This window comes from Heliangelus exortis, chromosome 12 (assembly GCF_036169615.1).
Source record: "Heliangelus exortis chromosome 12, bHelExo1.hap1, whole genome shotgun sequence".
Classification (NCBI taxonomy): Eukaryota; Metazoa; Chordata; class Aves; order Apodiformes; family Trochilidae; genus Heliangelus; species Heliangelus exortis.
In genome coordinates, this window is record NC_092433.1 from 10,033,559 (window position 1) to 10,055,370 (window position 21,812).

Genomic DNA, 21,812 nt, shown 5'->3' on the forward strand with positions numbered 1-21,812 from the left:
ACTGGAGAGATGTTTTTTACAGAGCATCTATTGCCTCCCTCTGGGTGCTTAAGAGAATTACTGAATTAACATCTTGGAATGCTGTTAGAATTTTTTAAGCCTATTTTAGTCAGTTTAATATTAGATGACAGTAAGACTTGTTTGCCATTTTTGTGTTAACTTCTCAAAGTCCTGCCCTGCCAAAGGCTACATTACTGTGAATTCTTGTTTCTTCTTTTGCCATATTTTTGAAAGATGAATCTAACAAAAAGCTTCATGCTGCAGTCATAAGGAATAAGGACTATCACTACCCTAGGTACATCCAGACAGACCTAAATACACATTTAGATATGCAGTTCCAAACTTGCACAACATACAAACAGCAGTTTGCATGGAATCGGAAAACAGGCAGAGGATCAGAGATCCTGCAGAACCACCCTGAAATTCACAACCTATTTGAACTCCCTTTGTTTCTATGGCTTTAGACCAACCATTCAAATCATGAAACATACAGGGATCCCAAAGAAGCACACAAATTAACACTGATCTTAGATTCAAAGGCAAGATTCTCATCACCTCTGTCAATTCAAGGACATTAATGTTACAGTGCACTTGCAGCTTTAGAGAACTCAACACACACAGATTAAAAGTATTAAACCTTAACCTTGTACAGATCAAGAGCATATTTTGTGACTAACAAATTTCCTTGAATTACTCTCCTAGTCACAAGTTCAAAAGTAAATTTCCAACGCTAAAACATTCTTCCACAAAGAGGAAAACCCAGTTTCCATGTATAGATGGAAATAAACTAATGTAATTCTACTCTGAAGCATTTAAGTCCTAAGCCTCTATCTTTGAAATAAAGTATCTATAAGTCTCAGGGCCCACACCAAGGAGCTTGTTTTGAACTGAACTCAGAACTACTATGCTTTTCACAATACTGCAATGAAATGCACTATCCCAACAGAGTTATGGCAGGCTATGGGAAGATCCATGAGCAGCTCATATTTTTCATCTGAGGATGTTAAACAAGATTATTTTTTTTAAAGAAATTAAGAGTTTACCTTTTTCTTCCCACCCACCTCCCTCTCAAAAAAAAATTAAAAAAAAAATAAATTAAAGATTGCTAGGGGCAAAGAAAAAAGCATTCTTCGATTTTCTCTTCACCCTCCACAATACTGAAATAACATCAGTCAGGGTTATAAACATCTGTAATTGCCAAGGGAATGTACAATACATTCAGAAACCCCAGGCCCACAGATCCTGTAGCTCTGCACTTCACAAACAAAAGGTTGGGGAAAGAAAGAGGGGGTGGGGTACAGGGAATAAAGGCTTAAAGATTAAAGTCACAGGCAGAGACAGACGGCTCCGTTTTTTAATAACTGAAAACACGAGTTGTGCCTGAATGTGCTCATTGTTTTATGGTGGGGGGGAGAGTCCACGCATGCTGGACTGGCTGGCGACAGAACTGCCTTTGCATCAAAAATAAGATTTACAAAAAAAAAAAAAAAAAAAAAGACAAGCCCATGCCCTAATTTCCCCTCTTGTAATGGTTAATGATGCATTCAGGTAGAAATCAACAAATTATCCCACCTTGCCTTTATTAAATTGGGAAAAAACGTAATGACTAGAAGTACCTGATTGTAACCACCTAACAGACAGGACTGAGAGGTCTGAAGGTTTTATCCTGTGAAGGAATACAGACTACAGCAGTAACAGCCATATATAACAAACAGGCACCTCTATGAAACAACTAGCTTATAAATCAATTTCTGATAGTTTATTTGCTCAATAAAACCAGTGCTGCAACACTAAATTGTGTTCTAAGCAGGTTTTTACATGGATTCTAGAAGTTGAGCTGCTAAGAGGAACTTCTTAAATCCATTTTTAAAAGCATCAGCTGTACTTGTAGAGAACAAAAAGTATCATGAGTTGTCTTCACACTTCAGTCACTAAAAAAGTCAGTAGCTTTAAAATGCTGCTTTTTTTTTTATATTTGGTTTACATTTTTAAAATGTTTTGCTCAAAAATCTATGAGTACAAGATAGCTAATCAATATTCATGATTACGTTTTAAATTCCATTATTTACATTTACACATTGGCTTAAATTCGATAATATACGAATATATTATGCATAACCACAATATATTTGCATAACCACAATTTTTAACACAAATGGGGAAATACCTGTATTTCAATTAATAGATACTGGTGGGCTAGATCACACCAGTGCACAGAAACCAATCTCAAGTTGAATGCAATGAGCTCAGTTCCACTAAGTGCACCACGGACTAGAGGTAAACAAGCAGTCTAAACAAATACATTAAAATAAAAACCACCATTAATTCATTCAGTTTTATTCTAGCCAAGCCAAAGATGATACTATAACAGAGCTTTTGTTTTACTGTGACTTTTTTTTTTTTTTTTTTTTACCTGCCAGCTTTGCTTTAGATATAGACAGAAAGGAGATAATTCAACAAGACAACTGCCTCTTTCATCTAAAACCATGAGACTCCCAGTCATAACTTCTTGGGGAAGCTTAAAATGAGCAGAGAGGCACACAACAGGAGTCACTGAAACGTAGCCTCCTGCTCAAAGCCAGCATGCTGTGCAGGGAGGAATCAGCAGCCACAATACACACAGCTCCTTGGCCAAAAACCTCAGACCTGGAATGCTCCAACTATCATCCCCTCTTTGTTGATGCCACACTTCTGCATCATCAGCCACTGGATGTCTTGTTGAGATTAAAAATATTGCGGAGAGTGATTGTCTGTTTAGCAAAGAAAAAAAAAAAAAAAAAAAAAAAAAGGAAAAAAAAAAGAGAGTCCATGGCAGAACAGGAGGGGAAAGGAAAATCTGAAACCTGAGCTCATGAGCCTGTTATGGAGGATAAAGGCAGGCTTTGTTTTACTTCACTCATACCAAGTATGAGCAAGAGACTCATCACTGGTTTTAGCTTCAACAGCAGAATTTGTTTAGCATGCAGTATTGTCAACTTTTCTTCCCTCGAGTAAGTACTGCTCTCTCAAAAATAGTTTCTACTGATGCTCCAAATCCAGTACTTAAGCAGAGGTGAAATCTGGCACTCAGAGACTGTCATTCTGCTCACGTTACAAATTTTGACTCATCAGAAGCACATACAAGGGCATTTTTATATTGTAAGGACTAACCCTGGTCATACAGCTGATTCTGTCCTTAAATTCTCATATGAACAAACAAGTTAAAATATATGAATATTTAATTAAAAATTACTTGGAGAACACACTGGATACTTCGCCACACTAAGAGTCGGGCAACAGTTGCTAGATTGAAGACAAAAGGTATTAATTTTAAATTTTTCAAATGCTGAGGTGAGTCCAAAAACAAAACTCAATGCTTAAAAAAAGTCTTTGGGAGATCAGAGGAAAAAACCACTAGTGAAAAAGGCCTGCCTTCTGACAGAAACACTGCCCACCAGTGATGTCTCAAAGAGCTTAAGGGCACCAGTAAAAGGAATCAAGAGAACACACAGTTTGGGTTCTACTTTCTTGCTCTTAGGAAAAGGCAAAGAGGGTGGTAATTTACCGTGTACAACCAAATTGTACATGAAAGTTTAAAAACAGCCAATTAAAGCCAACATTAGGGAATGAAACTGAGGGCCCAAGTGGAACACATTAGACATGCATTCCAGACAATGGCTCCAGAGCAAGCAGATACTGCTCCTTGCAGGCAGATACTGTACAAAGTACAAAGGGTCAAAAAGTTTCCTCAAAAGGAACCTCAGCTTTGACCAGGAGCCATGACAGCTTGCCCAAAAGATGAACATGGTGCTCAGCTGCAGAATAACATCAAGGCTGCAGAGCCTAGGAGTACTTGTTCATCACTGATGCACTGTCAGAATGCCATGGATGGAGTTTGAAAATTATGTCAATCAAATCTCACCACAATTAAGAATCAAATGGGGGTTAGAGGGGAAGAAGCAAAGAAGAGACAGTGATAACTAGCAGTAATAAACATGTATTTTTCCATTTACATCTACTATTCATACCTCCTCTCTCACGCATTCAACTAGAACTTTGCTTCGCTGTCAAGAAGTTCAAACTATAATGACTGGAAGAGCTACCAATATTTAGCAAAAAGTTTAGGGGAAAAAAATATATATATACCTCACATAGCCTTCAGTCTCCCATTCTTTGAAGCAAACCACATTTCTGGTGTAAGTTTCTTGTTTACTGTGGACAACAGTACAGAAAACTGATGTGCTGGTACTCCTGTTGCAGCATGTAACCAAATGGAAAAATAAAATTATACAATTCCTTTTGTAATATACTTCAACATACAGCTGCATCAGTATGCAAAGCCAAGAAATTAATTCATTTTTTTTACACAATTCTTTGAGATTTCTAACACTCCAACTTCTAAGACTCTAACTGCCAAAACTTCATCTCCAGAAGCCAACAAGAATTATAACCCTTAAAAGAAGAGCAGCATTGGATCAAGGACAAAAAAATAAATCAATAAAAAGTACCGTTTTCCTAAGAAAAAACACTGTGATTGCATGCAGGGTGTCTATGTCAAGTTTTATTTCAAGCACCTGCATTACTACACAGCTACAGTAGTACAGCACATGGGAAAAAAGAAATCTCTAAAACAAATCAGTCCCAAACAACTAAAGATGCCAGCTCTGGGAAACAGGATACTTTCATTCTCTCTCAGTGCAGACAATCAGAGCCAAAGCAAACAGAAGTATTTTGGAGACAATTTTTTCTGGTCAGTCTAGCCAGAAGTCAGTTAACCTGCCTTGCTGTAAAGCTGAGTATCAGGTACTTCGTTAACTTACAGATTTCAGATGAAGAGATGAGTAGTTGAAGAGTTAATTTTGCCTTTAAATTTTTCTTTATAATATTTTAAGAGTTATTAACACACTACCAAGGAAAGTTTTTATATGCAGAACAGCCAGTGGAAGCCAAACTCAAAGCAGTGAGGATTTAGTCTGTTCACTTAAAAGGAGCTTCCAACATTCACAAAGGCTGTAAACTTGTCTTTGTTTTAAGAGGTAAGTTTGACTCACCAAATTCCAAGAGATCTATTTTGTAATCAGTTCTCTGGCCATCACTCCATGGCAGCCATCAGGCTCTAACATTTCAGTATCAAATCACAAGCAGCATCCTGCACAGCTTGTCTGCTCACTAAGTCACATCGCATTGTGCCACTGACTCTTCTCCAAGGAAGTCACCACCAAGCATGAGGCACTACTTCATACTTCTGCCAGGCCAACAGATCTTTTAAACAGTGAACTTTTGCTGACTAGGACAGCACAGGATACCTCTTTACAGAGTAGTCCCAAGGGTTCAGCCATGTAAACAGCACATACCAGCACCCAAGCACAAAACAAACTCTATCCCAGTGGATTTGCTACCTGGATTGTCAACACTACAAAGCACTTGAGATGTTGCAGGTTGTATGGCAATTGTGTTTCTTATTAATCAATTACCCATATAATTAATAGAAGTCCACTGTAATATAGAAGGCAATGCTCACTGCAAAAGAGGAAAGCAGTGCAGAGCTGAATTACAAAACAAAACTAGATACAATACCTGCCACAATTACAATTTATACTGCATTTAGAGGGGGTGGAATTTAATGATCTATAACCACACAGAGATAAGAGACAGTAGCAGTGCTTGAGTAAATGTTTTCAACAGTACAAGTAAGAGGGAAGGTGAAAAATCTAGGGCACTGTGATTTATATACAAATTTCAACAGTAGAGTATTAATTTAAAAAATAATTTTAAATAGTTTTCATTATTTACTATGTAAAAAGAGATACGTAAGTGAAGCTTTGCAGCCAACTGAGAAGCAAAATACAGACAGGTCTGAGTTTTTACTGGTCTGGACCTTACTTTTGCAAGCTCTCTTACAGAATTCATTGCTACTGGGCTGCATGGAAGCTGATCACCCAGTTGGACTGAATTGTTACTTCTACAGAGCCACAAATGCATACATAGCACTTCACAGATAAACACAAAATATGACCCCAGCTTCAGAAAGCTCACAGGCCAATTTTATACCATTTGTTCCACAGAATAATGAAAATATTTTACTACAAGACACAACCAGGTTATTTTATTGCTTCAAGTTTTACACTTAGACAACCACAGATCTTGTGAGGTGAACATACAGAAACCATCAAATAGAAAACCAGTTACTTTGTCTCTGAACTAATGTTTTCTATTAGATATTCTGAAGAACTTCAAAAGGTGCAGTTGTTAAACACAACCCTGCACAATAATTTCACAGAATAGCTCAAATGCTTTATAAAACAGAACATGCTTCGATTATCACAGACATTTCAGAATAATTCAGAGCAAGTCCTCCACCATTTTCTTGAGGATGAATGAGCTACTGAACAAAATACAAGTGTTGATCCAAAGGTACATGAATTTTACAAGTAGCAGTGGCACTTTGTGTAAACTAAGTTTGTGAGCAGAACCACCTGCTGGTTAAGTAAGACTTCACTCAAGCTCAAAACCTTCAAGACCAGAGCAGAACTTTAGAAGAAAAAGTACAATAGGTATCCCAGCTCTGCATCCTACACCCTGCTATGTTTCATGTCAATCACTTCACTCCCAAATCTGAGTTTTTAAGCTAAACAGAGGCTGAAAACATCCCCAGGGAAGTGGGAAGAAAGCCTACAGAAAAAGTCTGCTCAGAATACTCACTGCCCTGCCAAGCTCATGTGACCAGCTCTCAGGAATGCTGCCACTGCTCTGTTATTCAATATATGCAACAAATACATAAAACATAATGGAGAGAAAAACAGTAACTCTTCTCCAAAGTATGCCATACCTGTAAGTCTGCAGCTCACTTCATACATAAACAGAACAACATAGCCAGCACTTTTCAGAAGTCCACAGCCACAGCAAAAATTCCAAGAGCAGCAGCTGCAGGCACTGAGCCATCACTACCTGGCTTGGGTAGTAGGCTGGATTCTAGAAATGAAGTGCCAAATAATCCAGCAAAATCATCTGTACTTCCTTATCTAACCTTCACAATATAAATTCTCACCACAAAGTTTACAGAGACTTCAGAGAAGAAATTCCCAAGAATACAAACCAGTATCAAAAGTATGTCAGGAATATTTAAAGATTACACAGTTCCCTCCTCAGAGAAACCCACTCCCAGGTGTTTTAACCTCCTATGAAGGGTTTTTAGAATCTTAACTATTACTTTTCACATGTTCTTAGGTCTTGTTTCCCATTCACATCTTCATGACTCTGAGAGAACAACAGATTCTAAATTAAACATTGACAACAAGAACTGGAATTACAGAAGAAGGAAAACTCAGAATGAGAATTTACTTTCAAATGAACAAGTAAATATACTTCATTTGTTAGCCAGACACTTTGGTCTTCACAAACAATGAAGACAACTGATGTTGAAGAACCATATAATAGTAATGGAAGAGTAATACAAATGACCTTTAATAAGTATATTCTCACTGACAATTTACTAAAGACAAATTAAATGGTTAGAGTTCCTTCAAGTTCTTCAAAAAAATCATTTTTCATTATGTTCAAAATGTCACAGCTAATAATCTTTTAAGGGATCTTAAAAGATCCCTTAACATTTTGTAAGAATTTAACATTGAAATAAAGCACATGAAAAGGAAAAATGGTAAGTAATGCAGGTACAGAATATGGAAGTCTTTAATGACTGGTCTACATGGAAGTTAAAAATAAATAAATAAAAAATAAAAATCACAACTGTTACCACACAACTCTGCTTCTTACCACAAGTTCTCCTAAGTGTACTGCTTCAGCTGAGCTGATCTTGCCTGTTCTCAGCCCATCTATATTGCACTATACTTCTGACTCCTACAAGAGTAATTTTTTACTTTTTTTTTTTTTTTTTTTTTTTTAGGGAACATCACACTCCACTTCAGCATCCTCATAGCAAAAACACATTTCTGATTCACAGAACTAATTCCTCCCACTTCTGAACAAACAGTGCATAAAGGGGAACACACACAGACTGGGACAAAATAAAGATCTTTAACATAAAGAGTAAGAGCTTCCAAATGAGTAACAATAACCCCCAAAATATATGCATTTGGATGATTTTTATCTGGGTGTCCTGAAAATTTTCAGCATCCAATAAAAGCAATAAATGCAGTTGTAGCCTAAGACACTATGAAGCTCTCCAATACAAAGTGAAAGTGCTGCTGAAACATATGCTGCTAAAATAAATATTACACAGCTTAATCTCAAATGTTCTTGTAACTCTTTTGTTCAAACTGTTCTTGTATGAGTCCCTAAGTTACTGCAAAAAGGTTTCAAACAGTATGCATAATCTTTGAAAGGGTACTTTCAAGTAATTTAAGTTTCACGTTAGCCAGCTCCGGTTTTACCTAGGATTGACTTAATTACATGCAAGAACCCCCCAAAAAATTCCAGAAGCCTGACATCACTTCATATACAGTCTACAGTTTTCCTAGCTATGATCTGCCATTTTCTTAATGGGACAAAAATAAACATCTTTAGCATTCAAAGTGAAAAGAAACAAGTACGTTCACAAAAACAACTTTCAATCACTACATCGATTTGACTATGGCTCTAAAAAAAAGTGTTCTTTTAAAATAAATTGAAGACTCAATGTTTTCTTGGTGCAGGGTGGGTAAAGAAGCAGACAGTAGGGCTGGCATTTAAAAAAAATCTTCACATTTGATTTGTTTGGCTTTCAATTACAAGAAAGAAAACATTAATACCCACAAAAGCAGTGCTGGCTATTACTAGAATAATCAAGTATTTTATACAGTAAATAAAGCTTCAAAGAAAAACACATTTAGGGACACATAATGAAAAAAACACCCAAACACCCACCCACAATTTGTTAGTGAACACAGCTCAGTAATGAAAACACATCTGGAGATGAACTCTGTAAAGACTGGATTTTCAGACACTGCTTTTTTGATTGTCTGTTGGTTGCTGTTCTTGCTGTTTTAAAGAATTTAGCTTCAGTTCAAAACTCTTTCCTTCCTTCAACCAAGACTATTTTCTACATGTGAAGTTTGGTACAGTACAATTTAACCAGATACACACTTTTTATATTGCACTATACATAGATGTATATATAGTACATACATGACACTATAGATGCACTATCCAGCCCCACAGAGAAGTCAATCTCTTCCCAGCAGATTCCAGTTAAATAGCAATTTTGGACAGAAAAAGCCAGAAATATTGGATATGCTAACATACCCCAGAGAGAGTAAAGGGAGAGCTCAATTACAAACACATGGGTAAACATCACCAGCCACAACTTTATCACAGCACTCGAAATAATGGGAGGATCTCTGTTGTTAATGAGGTGAAAAGTCTACTCAGGGAACAAAAATACACTTGCTGGTCCCTACCACGTGTGCAAACTTCTCACACAACAAGCAAACTGGACAAACAAAACTATTTTCTTGTGATGTTTCATTGTTTAGCAATACTGTTATTATCCACAATTACTTCAAGGGGTTTTTATTATGGATCTTATTTATACGTATATAAACACCTGCATATAATTTTGGTGTAAAAAATTGTTTTTCAGGCTTATATGAATTTTTAAAATAGGTCTTATTATCCTATTGTATGAAGTTATGATATTGAACTGTCCAAAGGTGAAGGGCATTGCTGATTCTTGGGATTTTTTGTTGAACTTTTCAGTACTCCGAACACTTACTGTCTTATTAATATTAAGGAAAGATTCTGATGCCAACTGCTTTTAAGACTGGCAATACCTTGACATTTCTTCACTCTCTAAATGCAGCCTAAACATTTAAATACCATTTAACCCTTTTTCCTTATTCTCTGATGAAATACCTCTTGGTGTCTTCTGACATCTTTAAAGGAAGCTTCATAGATTACAGTGCAAACTCCAAAAACTTTGTACTTAACACACAGTACATGGTTTTCTCATAAATCTTCAAATTTGGGGACAAGTATGGTTCCAAAGCTGCGTGCAAGCAGAACTGCACAAAATACTTGTGCCACACAGCAACATTGATGTGTGCGTGGCTTCCAGTTTTGCAGGATCAGGCAAGTTACCTCTATAAAATTGCATGCAGGTTTTTTTTCCATGTCCACATTCAGACACAGTTCTGTTCAGTTCCTCCACAACCAGCACCACCACACTGGTGTCCTACAGGATGTTGAACAGCTTCAACAACCGAAGAAGCACGAGCTTTAAGACAAATCAGCAAGTGTTAGTTGAGCCCTTTGCAACCCAGGGAAGACACCACTCCAGCAGTATTTTCATGGCTGCACTAGGTTAGGAGCTTGAAACATCATCAACAGAAACTTACCTCAACCCACATTTACTACTTTCCCTCCTCTCCTATTCCAGCAGATGACCAAAACACATCTCCCCACCAGTGGGTGACAGCCAAACAAGAGAGGACTCAGTCTTGCCACCACTACTTTACATAAGTACTCTAAACCACACTTTAAATCATTTCACATACTGGAATGTCAGCGTGGATAACCACTGCCAGAACACGACACAGAATCCCCTGAAGTCAACCACAGGTTCAGGTAATCATGACCTCCCTTTTTACAACATAAATGTATAATTTCCGCACCACTCTTTGATGAAGGGACCGCAGACTTAAAAAGAGGAAACAATTACAGTCATTAGAATTTCACCCAAGCATGAGATTTAATCTCAGACCATGGTCTTGCCAATGGCTGTGGAGGTCTCAATGGACACAAAATTGCTCTGTGGGAGAAAGAAATGCCTCGATGATGACATTAGTCAGCAAGAGAGACGAAGCTTTGTCTTCTATCCAGCAGCAGAGTCAAATACAAGGAAACCATTTTCCCTCCCCCTCTTCATGATCCTAAAAAGGAAAATGACAATAGTTTTGTTTCTTTCTCTGAAATGCAGTTTTTGCATGTTTGGGAACTTTCTTCTCCAGAGCAATACTGCTGGGAAGGAAGTCTTTAATAGAAGAAAAGTAGATTTAAGTATGAATAAACATTCATGACAAAAGGCATTTCCCATTGCCTACCCTGCTTAATCTAATTGGATAGTTCTATTGACAGTTCTCAGACACTTCTATAGTTTTTCATTATTCACTAGGTTCTCAAAAAACACTTCAAATTTGACATATACAGTAGCCATCCTTAAAATATGCCCACCTGCTCTACAACACATTTAATAGAAATTAAAGACAGGTGAAACTTTGATGAACAGACAAACTTCCACAGTTAAAAAGAGTGCCTGAGAGAACCAGCTTCTCATTGTGTGCCACCCATGTGTTATGTGAGAAATAAGACAAAGAAAAATTTTGAAATGGAAGGCAAGAAAATGCTACAGGGAACCAGATTAAATTCACTTCTCTGGCACTGCAGAAAAAGCAGATCTACAGTGGACAAAATAATGTTCATGATTGTTCTAGGGCATGAAGAACATAATATTTTAAACAAAACTAAGTCCAAATGAAAGATATATTCTCTGTAACCTGGAGTGAGGGGTCTGGATTCTTACCCAGGTCAACTTTTATAAATCTCATAATTCTAACACCTCAGCCTTTGCCCCCATGATGCTCCAGAATACAATTTTTATTCATTTTTGTTTAAGCTATCTTTTCTATTCTGTTGCCTTTTCTTCCACTGTTCACAAGCTCATTCTGCTGTTACATTCATATGTTAGATATACATATATATATATATATATATATACACATATATATATACCAGCTAGTACAGAGAGGTTGTAGAGTCTGTATCTCTGGAAACATGCAAACCCTATCTGGATGGGTTCCAGTGTGATCTATTCTAGGTGATCCTGCTGTAGCAGGAGGGGGTGGACTAAATGATCTTCAAAGGAACCTTCAAATCCCTAGCATTCTGTGATATTATATATTATTTGTAGTGCAGGTAACAGTGATAATGTAGAATTAATCAGCTTAAATTTGAAAGGTAGATCATAATTCAAATCATAAGGCAACACTAACCATTTCATGATCACTTGAGATTAGATAGACAGAGCAAGAACAGTTTGGTAAAATAACTGATAAGGAGATGAGAAATAAGAATTATTGGTATTTACTTAGCCTGCAACACTTTCTGGAAGTAAACAGTTTAAAGGAAGCACTTCAGAATTGCTACTTAATCTGAATTTTACAGATAGCACAGCGAGTATTTTCTCACAGAATGCACAGCATCTTTGCAATCATAGCTATCATACAAGCTGCTCAAACCTTTGTTGGAGCTCTCAATTTTGCTGTTATGAGCTGTGACCTAGAGAACAGAATGAATCCAAGAATCCAGCTGGGAATCACCCGGCAGAACATCTCCCCTCCCTCTGCAGTTGCCAGGCCAGCCTTAGGGTACCCAGACAGCCAGCAGCTACCTGCCACACAAAGCACTGACATTTTATTCCACTTAACGGACTCTAACAATGACAATGTGGGTGTTTGATATGCTCACTTGATACATCTATCTCATGCCACTCTTACAATTATTATTACCGGGATTTTTCCATCTGCCTTATGTTTTCCTAAAAGTTTTGATAAACAGTGTAAGACATCCAAGAACATGAATCATTACTCCTAGCACAAAAAAACTCCCAGAGAACCATGCTAAGGAAGCTAAGTTCATGGCTCCATCAAGCTAAACTACCTATTAAAAGTGCATTCTGAACATAAGCAGCATATCACTCAACTTAGATATAAGATCTACTAATTGAAGAAAACTTCTAAATCAAGTTGGAGGACAAATACAGTAGAACCTTATTAAGCCAGTTTCTTGATTAGTAGACCACTGAAATGCTAAATTGTACCACTTGGCAAACAAACATATCCAGCATCCATAAAAAAAGAACATGCTTTAAATTAATTTTGACAAGGGTAATCTTAGCTATGAATATGCTTTGTATTTTATAGTAAGTTGTTCTAGATTTTAAATATTTAAATCACCTAATATTTACATTAGCTGATTTTCTAAACCACTTAAAAATTGATTAATAAAGCTTGACCACTCTCCTAAACAGCTTACAAAATAATTTTGAGTAAGGAGAAACGGAGCAAAACTGAAATGAAAGGGCATGTGGTTACTTGATGAATGCTTGTTCACAGTATGATGAAACAAAGAAATTCTGTTTTTAAATCCATAGGAAGAATGATCAAACAGATTTAGTCAGCACCATTACAGTGCTCGATTATTATGTTTTCCTGAGAAGATGTCAACTTTTTCAGTCAAATAATGAAGTGTGAATTAGCACAGTTTTGTTGTGTACAAGTATGCACACAACCACTCAAGAGCTTTGTAGAAAAACTGTCCTATATTAGGGACAATTTAACATTCAAAGAAAGTTCAATAAAGCCACTCTGGTTTACAATCTGCATTTAAGACTTAGAATTCAAGTATAAATTACATCTTCAGAACAAGATACACAATTTTCTTGTAAATGAACACAGGAAACAATACATTTCTAACACAACTAACAAGTAGAAGTTAAAGTGGTTATTCACTATAACTTTTGAAAAAAAAATGCTCTCTTGCTCCTTTTTCAACCCATGGAAGCAAAGGAAGACTTTTAAGTAACGTTGGAGAGAAAAAAAGGAAGAGTTGATGTATAGTTTAGAGGCTTGCTAAATATGTGTAACTTTAACAGGGAAATCAGCTTTAAGTGGAAAATAGCACAAAAAGGCATAAAATATAAATCACAGCAGCCAAGTAGATGAGTCTGTCACACAACTCAAACAACATCAGCAGACACAGAAATGAGAAGTGATGCACAATAAATGGCAAGTTAAAACCCTTAAGGTCATGATACAGATGGATAAAAATTCCCCATGAAAACCACTATTTTAAAGCCCCCAATGGTACATCCACACACAAAACCAACTTTCATTCTACTCTTAATCTCACACAAACTGTTTAGCACAGAAGTGATTCAAAACAGATTTAACGCAACTACTTTGCTTTCACTCAGTTATTAAATGACACAGAGAAATGAAGAAATAATAATTGTGTACATTGAATAACATGGTTGCCACATCTCCAGTTGCTTTATTGGTCAAACTAGGTAACACTTCTCAAATTTTTTTAAAACAACAAAACCCAACCAATCCTTTCTTTGTGGATGATGGGTCATACCACTCACATGGCACTTCTGTGAAAATCAGCTGGTTTGTGTCACCTCTGTTACTTGCATCTCATTTAACGTGCAAGAAAGCACACCACACGTTTTTATTGCTTGTGGTACCAAACCCACTATCCAAATTGCAGATGAAATCAAACTGACCTTCCTTAAAACACAGAGAATTTTTTTTTTAGGAATGGGAAAATTAAGTCACAGTTGTGTGCCAAATCTTCTACTTAACTCTGTTTCAACTCAAAGTAAGGTCAGTAGGTCCCCACTGACCTGTTACCCTCAGTACTTATCACCAAGATCCTCCATTGTAAGCAAACACTGCCCTCTTGTGCACTGCCACAGCCACCAGGCAAAGCATCTCTTTGGGGGCAGGGGAACTCTTAGAGCAATATTTTTATACCAGTTGCCTTCTCTTTCTGCATAATTCTTTAAATTGAAAGCGATTCTTAAACTTAAAATATCAATAAAATTACTCTATTAATTCATCAGACAAGTATCAAGCACCAGCCAAATTAATTAGTGTAATGAAAGACACCAATTCAATTTCAGGAGAAGTGTTTCCATTTACAGAAATAGTTTATTTACATTTTTAATACAAAGTAATGCCAACAATTTTCAAGTATCATAAACCCAGGTTTAACAGGGTTTAGAAAACATTCACACCAACACTAGCTGAACACTCTTGGCCCATGAGTACTTCCATAACATCAACAACTACACAAAATCTCAAACAACTTATATTACATGCAAGTTGTATTTTAATATTTTTTGCATCAGAACAAGGTTTAATGTTATTCTCACTTCAAGCTGACAGCCAAAGTCCTCAAGAGTCATGGTATCCACTGAATAACACAACACACTCTTCCTCAGTGAAGAACATGTTGGCTTCATGAAGTCCTCCATATACACACTCTACAGCTATATAAAAAAAACCAACTTTACTTGTTCACTCGCTAGGAATGGAAAAAACAAGAATCCTTTCTTCAAAAAGTTGTCAACAAGCAAGAGTTGACGCTGACAGTTCATGACAGCAAAGCCAAGGTAAAGCTGAGTTTACAAATCCTCTTAAAAGCTTACAACAAACTCAGCAAAACAACCAATCTGTGATAAAAATACTGTGTGTGCACACTATGTTAATCTTACAAATAATCTGCATCTGACTGAATTTGAATGCTGGTAGCGAGACCACATTTCCCTTGATCTCCCAAGACTGTTTTCATTGTACTCATTTGCATCAGCAAGAGGAGCTTTTGCTACGCTCATTTCCCCCTCCCCAAGCTCTTGTGCAAGTTCAAAAGTCCTGGCCCCTCCAATGTATCAGGTATGAATTAATACCCTTCCTTAAGAGAACACAGCAGCAAAGTGGAAACAGACACTTGCAAGGGAGTTTTCTTTGAAAGGAACTGCAGGACAAATGGTGACAATGAAGCTCTAGTTATAAAGTAAAAAGGTCAAAGGTTCAGACAGGCATAAGGATTACAAAACTACAAGTTTGTCAGAATTCTCCCCCCCCTCCAGGTTTAGACAACCAGGGTCAATCAGTAGCTTTCCAATTAAAACCCTCTAAGGCCACTCTGTCCTTTGAACTTCACAGGGAAAAAGACAACTTCTTTTTCTTTTTTTTTAAAGTTCTTTTGAGGATCCATCTCAAAAATCAAACAGATAAAGGGCATCTGACAACAGCTCACCTAAAACAAACACAGGGGTACCCCTGCACTGCCTGTGTGTGGGGGAAGCTTGGATGAGGTAATCATGTTCTTCAGTATTAGTGTGCTGACCCTTTGTAGGGCATGAAATTAACCATCAGCAAGTAAAAAATCTGCTACTGGTTAAACTACTTTGCTACGCAAAGTGGTCTAAAAATGAAATATGGGGATTGAATTTCTTCTGGCAGATTAACTCATACAACCTCTCTGCAGGCATCCCTTACTGCTCAACTCCTTTGAGAAACCATTCCAGACCCTACTGGATGCATAAGTCTGTGACAAATAAATGTAAAAGCAACACTTACTTTGTTTTGATGGCACAGACATCAGCTTTGCCAAAGATCAGAGAACAAAATTTAAAATTGGCAGCTTACAAAAAACAACCATAGGACTGTGACACAAATCACCCCATCTCAGTGCAAAATTTTAAAAAATTACCACTCGGTCTCCATAGCAATAGAAGAAAGCAGTAATAATAAAAACAGTAGTGCTGCACTTTGCAGTCATTCCTTCAGCACAGAAAGCAAACATAAGGCTGAGTTAAGGGCTCCTAACTGCTTGTGACAGGATAGATTTGATCAATAAAATTCAGTTATTCAAATTTTATTTTCTCTGTTTAGCAAGTCAACTACAAAATGCAGTAAATGTTGCATTGCTTGATATATGACAAGCTGCTGCTAGAACACAGGAAGTCTGGAAATTATTGTAAAACAGAATTCTGCTCTTGCTGTTGAAAAAGAACACTAGCAGAAGAAATATGTTCCACAGTCCAAGCCATCCACCTATCCACAATAACTTAATACCTTCCTGCCATATCAGATACAAACCAGTCTGATGTTAAACAAAACAGTATGGTTTAAATACAAGTGAAAGCCATGATGTAGTAAGTCAAGTACCTGTCATTCCATTCCAACCTTGACTATCACCTTCCAGCAAAAACTTTAAGAAAGCATCTCAGGTGGAACTGTCTGCAACATTTCTAATTCCCAGCATTCGGGTGAAAAAAAAAAAAATCTTTTGATTTAACATTTGATATGTTTTGTCTTCAAGGACAAGCTCTGCAAGAAAAATGTAACCACACACAATGAAATATGACTCCCATTTTCCATTCCATTTGGTTACTGCTCAAATATTCTGTATTCATTTAATCCTAAAGTATTGTCTCTAAATAAACATCTCGAGTGACTGTGAGAAGTATTTGCAAGGTCAAGCACTACCTGCCACAGTATGACAAAAATGCAATACTAGATTCAGCCATGAAAAAATCCACTTCAAGAATTAGCTAGATACAGAAATATGTTAAAGAATGGCAAATAGTATAATTTAACCCATAAATAGATTTATCAACTTTGGATAGCAAAAAAATTTACCCTTAGAACCCTCTGGTAGCACAGAATTGATGACAGAGAATGAAACTGGAGTAGAAGATAGGGTGGGACACTACTGATTAAAAAGGCATCCTGGAAGAGCAGAGATTAAAAACAAACAAAAATCAAACCACACAAAAACCCACACCAAAACATTGCTGCCTTTCCTTGTGAAGCAAGTAAGGAGCTCCTCAGATGGCACCCCATGCACAAATTAATTGCTTTTTAGGGGAACTGACTGAATAAGACTGATCTGACTCGGTCACAGAGAACAGGGGAGGCACCCAGATTACACCAACTTCAATATGAAAATAGAGACTGAAGCAATGATCACACGTAACAACATGTTCACATCTGGTAGCTTCTACTGGAAAAGCTCCATGCATGACTGGCACATACAAAAAGGCTGCTGAATTCTACCCTCTGCTTCCTCACACCCAGCTCCCTTTCCCCCACAGCTCTCCTGTCTCTAGCTTCTCTGTAGGTTAAACTTACAACACAGGACTTAATTTCAGAACAGGAATATTTTAAAGAGGTGTGGGAAATTTGAGGTGCTGAATAAACACAGGAAGATAGAGTACTTTGCACTTATGTTTTATTTTAAAACCTTATATGAAGAAGAATCTGTAATAGGGAAATCACAGATGCCATGAAAAATAAAATAGTAGCAGCATTCCTGGCAGTAAAAAAAACCGCTTAGAATGGTGAACCCTGAACACATGATTAGGAAGCAGATGAAAATAAACGAAATATTTTAAGTACCTTTATCTGCAAGGCCTGGCTTTTTATTTCTGAAGAGCTGGAGAAGTTGTTAATATTGAGATACTGACACCTAAACACTGAAGGACTTATCCTGTTATGCCAGATAAGCTACACTTCAGTTTTGAGTTTCACCAAAGCATACTAAAGCTGTAAGCACTGAAGTAGCCCCACAGGCACAGATCAGGTTCTTCATCAAGGTTTCACCTTTTAAATCTAGCAATAAAAACAAAAGAGCATCCAGTAGCATGATGCACATGTGCTACCAACCAGAAAACTGAAGATGAAACTCTTCAAATGAAGTATTAAAACTGTACTGTATTTTTTCTACCACTCTTTCTTAATACCTAGAATTGAAGTCACACTAATCAAATGTTTTCACTAAAAATACCTAATCTGGTATAACTGGAACTAAGCAAGCTTTATGTGGTTGTGTTTAAATCACTACCTGTAAAGAATCATTTTTGCCAGGAAGAAAACTATCACACCACCTCATCTAGTCCACTGTCCACCTCTTCTCCCAACGTGGCCTATCAGTAACAAAACCTGAATAACCTTCTCAACCAATGTGGACACCCGAGATTAAATGCTGTGGAGTCCTTCATAAAAATGAAAGGAAGCAACAAGTCATCTGTGTTTTAAACAGTCACCCCAGATGACTGTTAAAGTGATTTTAAAAGCTGTTTTTCCAACTTTTCCCACGTCCTTTTCATTAGAAAGTTCACCCCAGTCCAATCAGTTGGTTTTGGCAGAAAGGGCTAACTATAAGCCACTCCTGAGTACATAGAAGAAAAGTTACCATTTGCCAAAGTAAACTTTCTTCCTTAGAAGATAACCAGCTGCCTATTATTACCTAGGAATGACAGCTGATTGTAGAGTACAAATGAAGACTAAAAGACCACAGGTTTCTGGAATTCAGCACACAGCCACTGCTCACTTGCAGCTGGGGAACACCCGCTAATGGCAGAGTGAAATCGACAAGTGTTCATTATGCTAACCAAAAGAAACACAAACAATGCAACAGTTACTCAATAATGCACCTGTTGAAGAGTTAATTTCACTTTATGAAAAGTAACTTCAGTGTAGGTGAGAAAAACACAACACTGTGTTAAAAACCTACTACCTAAGAGACACCAGCAGAAGAAACTCATAGGAACTGAACTTCAGCTGCAGTTTATCAACCGGTTACTACTTTAAACAGCCTGCAGCTGCAACTCCATTACACCCCTAGACAAGCACCAAGCCCTCGAAACTCTTTTTGCAAGAAGTGCAAGTATTTTTTCTCACAAGGTCAACTAACTTTAAAATGGGCTATGCCTGCAAACCTGACTGACCTTCCAACAAAGATTCACAAATACTAGAATGGAAAGTTACTAGAATCTGCAAAATTCTTTCTAAACAGAGAAATTTACGTTAGAAACAGAGAAACATCACGTTAGAACTTCCCAGTCTCTCCAAGAGAGGAGCACAGCATGAGCACATCCAGCAAGTATACGGCAGCTTTTAGCCCCAGGGAACATCCGGCCCGAGAGCTTTAACAACAGAGAAAACATAAACTGACATTGCCTTTAAATACCAGCGGCGAGAGCTCCGCACACAGCTACGATAACTCTTTGTCCCAGTTCGGTAACCCCAGCAGCCCTGACTGCCCGGCGAGCACCCAAATAATTTGCATTTAGAAACCACGAGAACCGGTATTTTATTTGACGGGCAATTACGAACAAGCGCAAGAGATTGACGGGGCCGGTGAAACACCTGACACACAGACAGACACGGAGACACACACACACCCCGGGCCCAGGCTGCCGGCAGAGCTGGGCTGAGAAGGGCAGAGCAGCCCCGATGCTGAGGGCTGGGAATCCGGGACCTCCCCGGAGTCCGGGACGCACCGAGAGGCGCTACAGCCCCCCCAGCTGGGGCCTCCCCGCTGCCGGGAAGGGCAGGGGCGACCGCTCCCCCCCCCTTACCGCCGATGATGGTGCGGATGAGGGAGGCGTGACCCGGGCAATCCACCAGCGTGAACTGGAGCTCGCCGGGCTCCGGGCCCAGCCGCGGCGGCAGAGCGGTGCGAAAGCAGGAGAAGCCCAAATCCAGCGTGATGCCCCGCGCCCGGCTCTGCGGCGCCCGGTCGAAGGCGGCGGTGGAGCCGGTGGTGCTCAAGGCCTTTGCCAGCGCCGTCTTCCCGCTGTCGATGTGGCCCAGGACACCCACATTCACGTTGAGGACGCGGGGAGCCGCGGACCCGGCGGCCATGACTGCGCTGCCCCCGGCCGGTCCGTCCCAACAGCGCCCCTGCGGCAACGCGGGCTCCGCCGCACCCGTTCCGCGCTCCGCGGACGCTACCTCGGCCCCTGCGCGGGACGGGAAGGTTCGTCCCGGTCCCAGCGAGAGCCCGGTTCGGAGGTCCGGACGCGAAGTCCGGGAGAAACGCGGAGCGGCTCCACCGCATCGTGCCGGTGTTTACCGCTACGCACACGGCGTGTAAGCCGGCTAAAACACCACGGGGGTTGCATTAGCCTTTGGAAGGGTGACCCCGAAAGGCACAAGATTGATAAAATTCGTCATTATTCACACACCCAAACCTCACAGAGATGAAAACCATCCCACCCGCCAACAAACACCCCCAGCTCACCCCTCAGCATCTCCTCGGAGGTTTCCTCTGCCGCTCCTGCCAGGCCTCTTGATGGAGGGGCCGCAGTTAAAGCCGAGGGCGGTGATGGCCACACACCTGGAACCTGGTGGCCACACAGCCGGCACCTGGTAGCCCACCCCAGCTGTGCACCCAGGGCTCATCAAGGGCAGCCCGAATTGCAGGAGGAGGGAGCCAGGAGCAGGGTCTAAATAGAGCCCCTGGGGCGATGTCACTTTGTCCTCACCTGGCTCAGTCCCTGTCCCCAGGATTCCCCCCTGCAGGGAGCTGGGGTTCGATTCCAAAGTCACAGGGACATTGGAAACTCACATGGAAAAGCAGGTCAAGATTTGGAGCATTGTTTCTCCTTACCCTTAGTCACCAGTTTCTGGGTTTGCATAACTCGTTTTCCTTTAGAAGTCTGTTTGTGTTTTGTAGGATCCTTCCTAAAAACCATACCTTAAAGGGCTTAAGAATGAGGGAGATTATTAGCAGCAAGTAACAGCTCTCCTGCAAACCACCAAAAAAACCCAAGTGGATGAGCATTTGGGAGGCTAAGGACAGCACAGTTCACTGGTTTGGGTCACCTGGCTTTACTGATAACCCAGGAGACACACAGGGCCAAACACTTTGTGTGATTAAACTCAACACATGTGCTGTGCATCTGCAGTAAGTACTAAGCACCAGTAAGCACCACTTCAAATGGTAACAGCTGTTTGCAAGCCAAAAAAACAATACCCTGATGTTGACCTCCCACAGGTGTCTTAACTAGACTAAAGTTACACTATAATCTATTTTTTCTTTGAGAACAGGACTATTGCTTTTTTTTTTTCTTTCCTTATTCAGTAATACATGTTTCTTAAAAGTATTGGAATTCACATCTGAATAACTAAAGAATGAGCCAGAAGCATAAGATGACTTCCCTAAGTTTATTGTCAGCATCATAGACTTATTTTTTAGGCTTTGACTCCAAACTCCAGGCTTTTTTGTACAAAAAAACTTGCTACACATAACCCCTTCCAAGAACACTTTGAATATGAAAGAGTTTGCAGAGCTTTAAAGCTGGGTAATAAGTGATCCCTCCTTCCCAAACACACAGAACTCAGGGTGACAGAACTAATGTGACAGGGAAAAAGCAGCAGACATTCCTAGCAGTTCCATTTGAGAGACAACTGACTCCCTAAAGGGAAGGCACAGACTCACAAGGAGTGCTGCCAGTGCTCTGAGCTACCCTGGCTAACCCA

At 39.1% G+C, this 21,812-nt stretch overlaps 1 protein-coding gene across 1 annotated transcript in view; it reads right to left on the bottom strand.

Annotated features, from left to right (window-relative positions):
* EEFSEC (eukaryotic elongation factor, selenocysteine-tRNA specific) overlaps positions 1-20,233 on the bottom strand; it is a 119,425-nt gene extending 99,192 nt beyond the window's left edge. The window contains exon 1 of the mRNA XM_071755964.1: positions 19,907-20,233. Coding sequence (XP_071612065.1) covers positions 19,907-20,192 — 286 coding nt within the window. The 5' untranslated portion in view covers positions 20,193-20,233. The remainder of the gene's footprint in view (positions 1-19,906) is intronic.
* Positions 20,234-21,812: the final 1,579 nt, after the last annotated feature.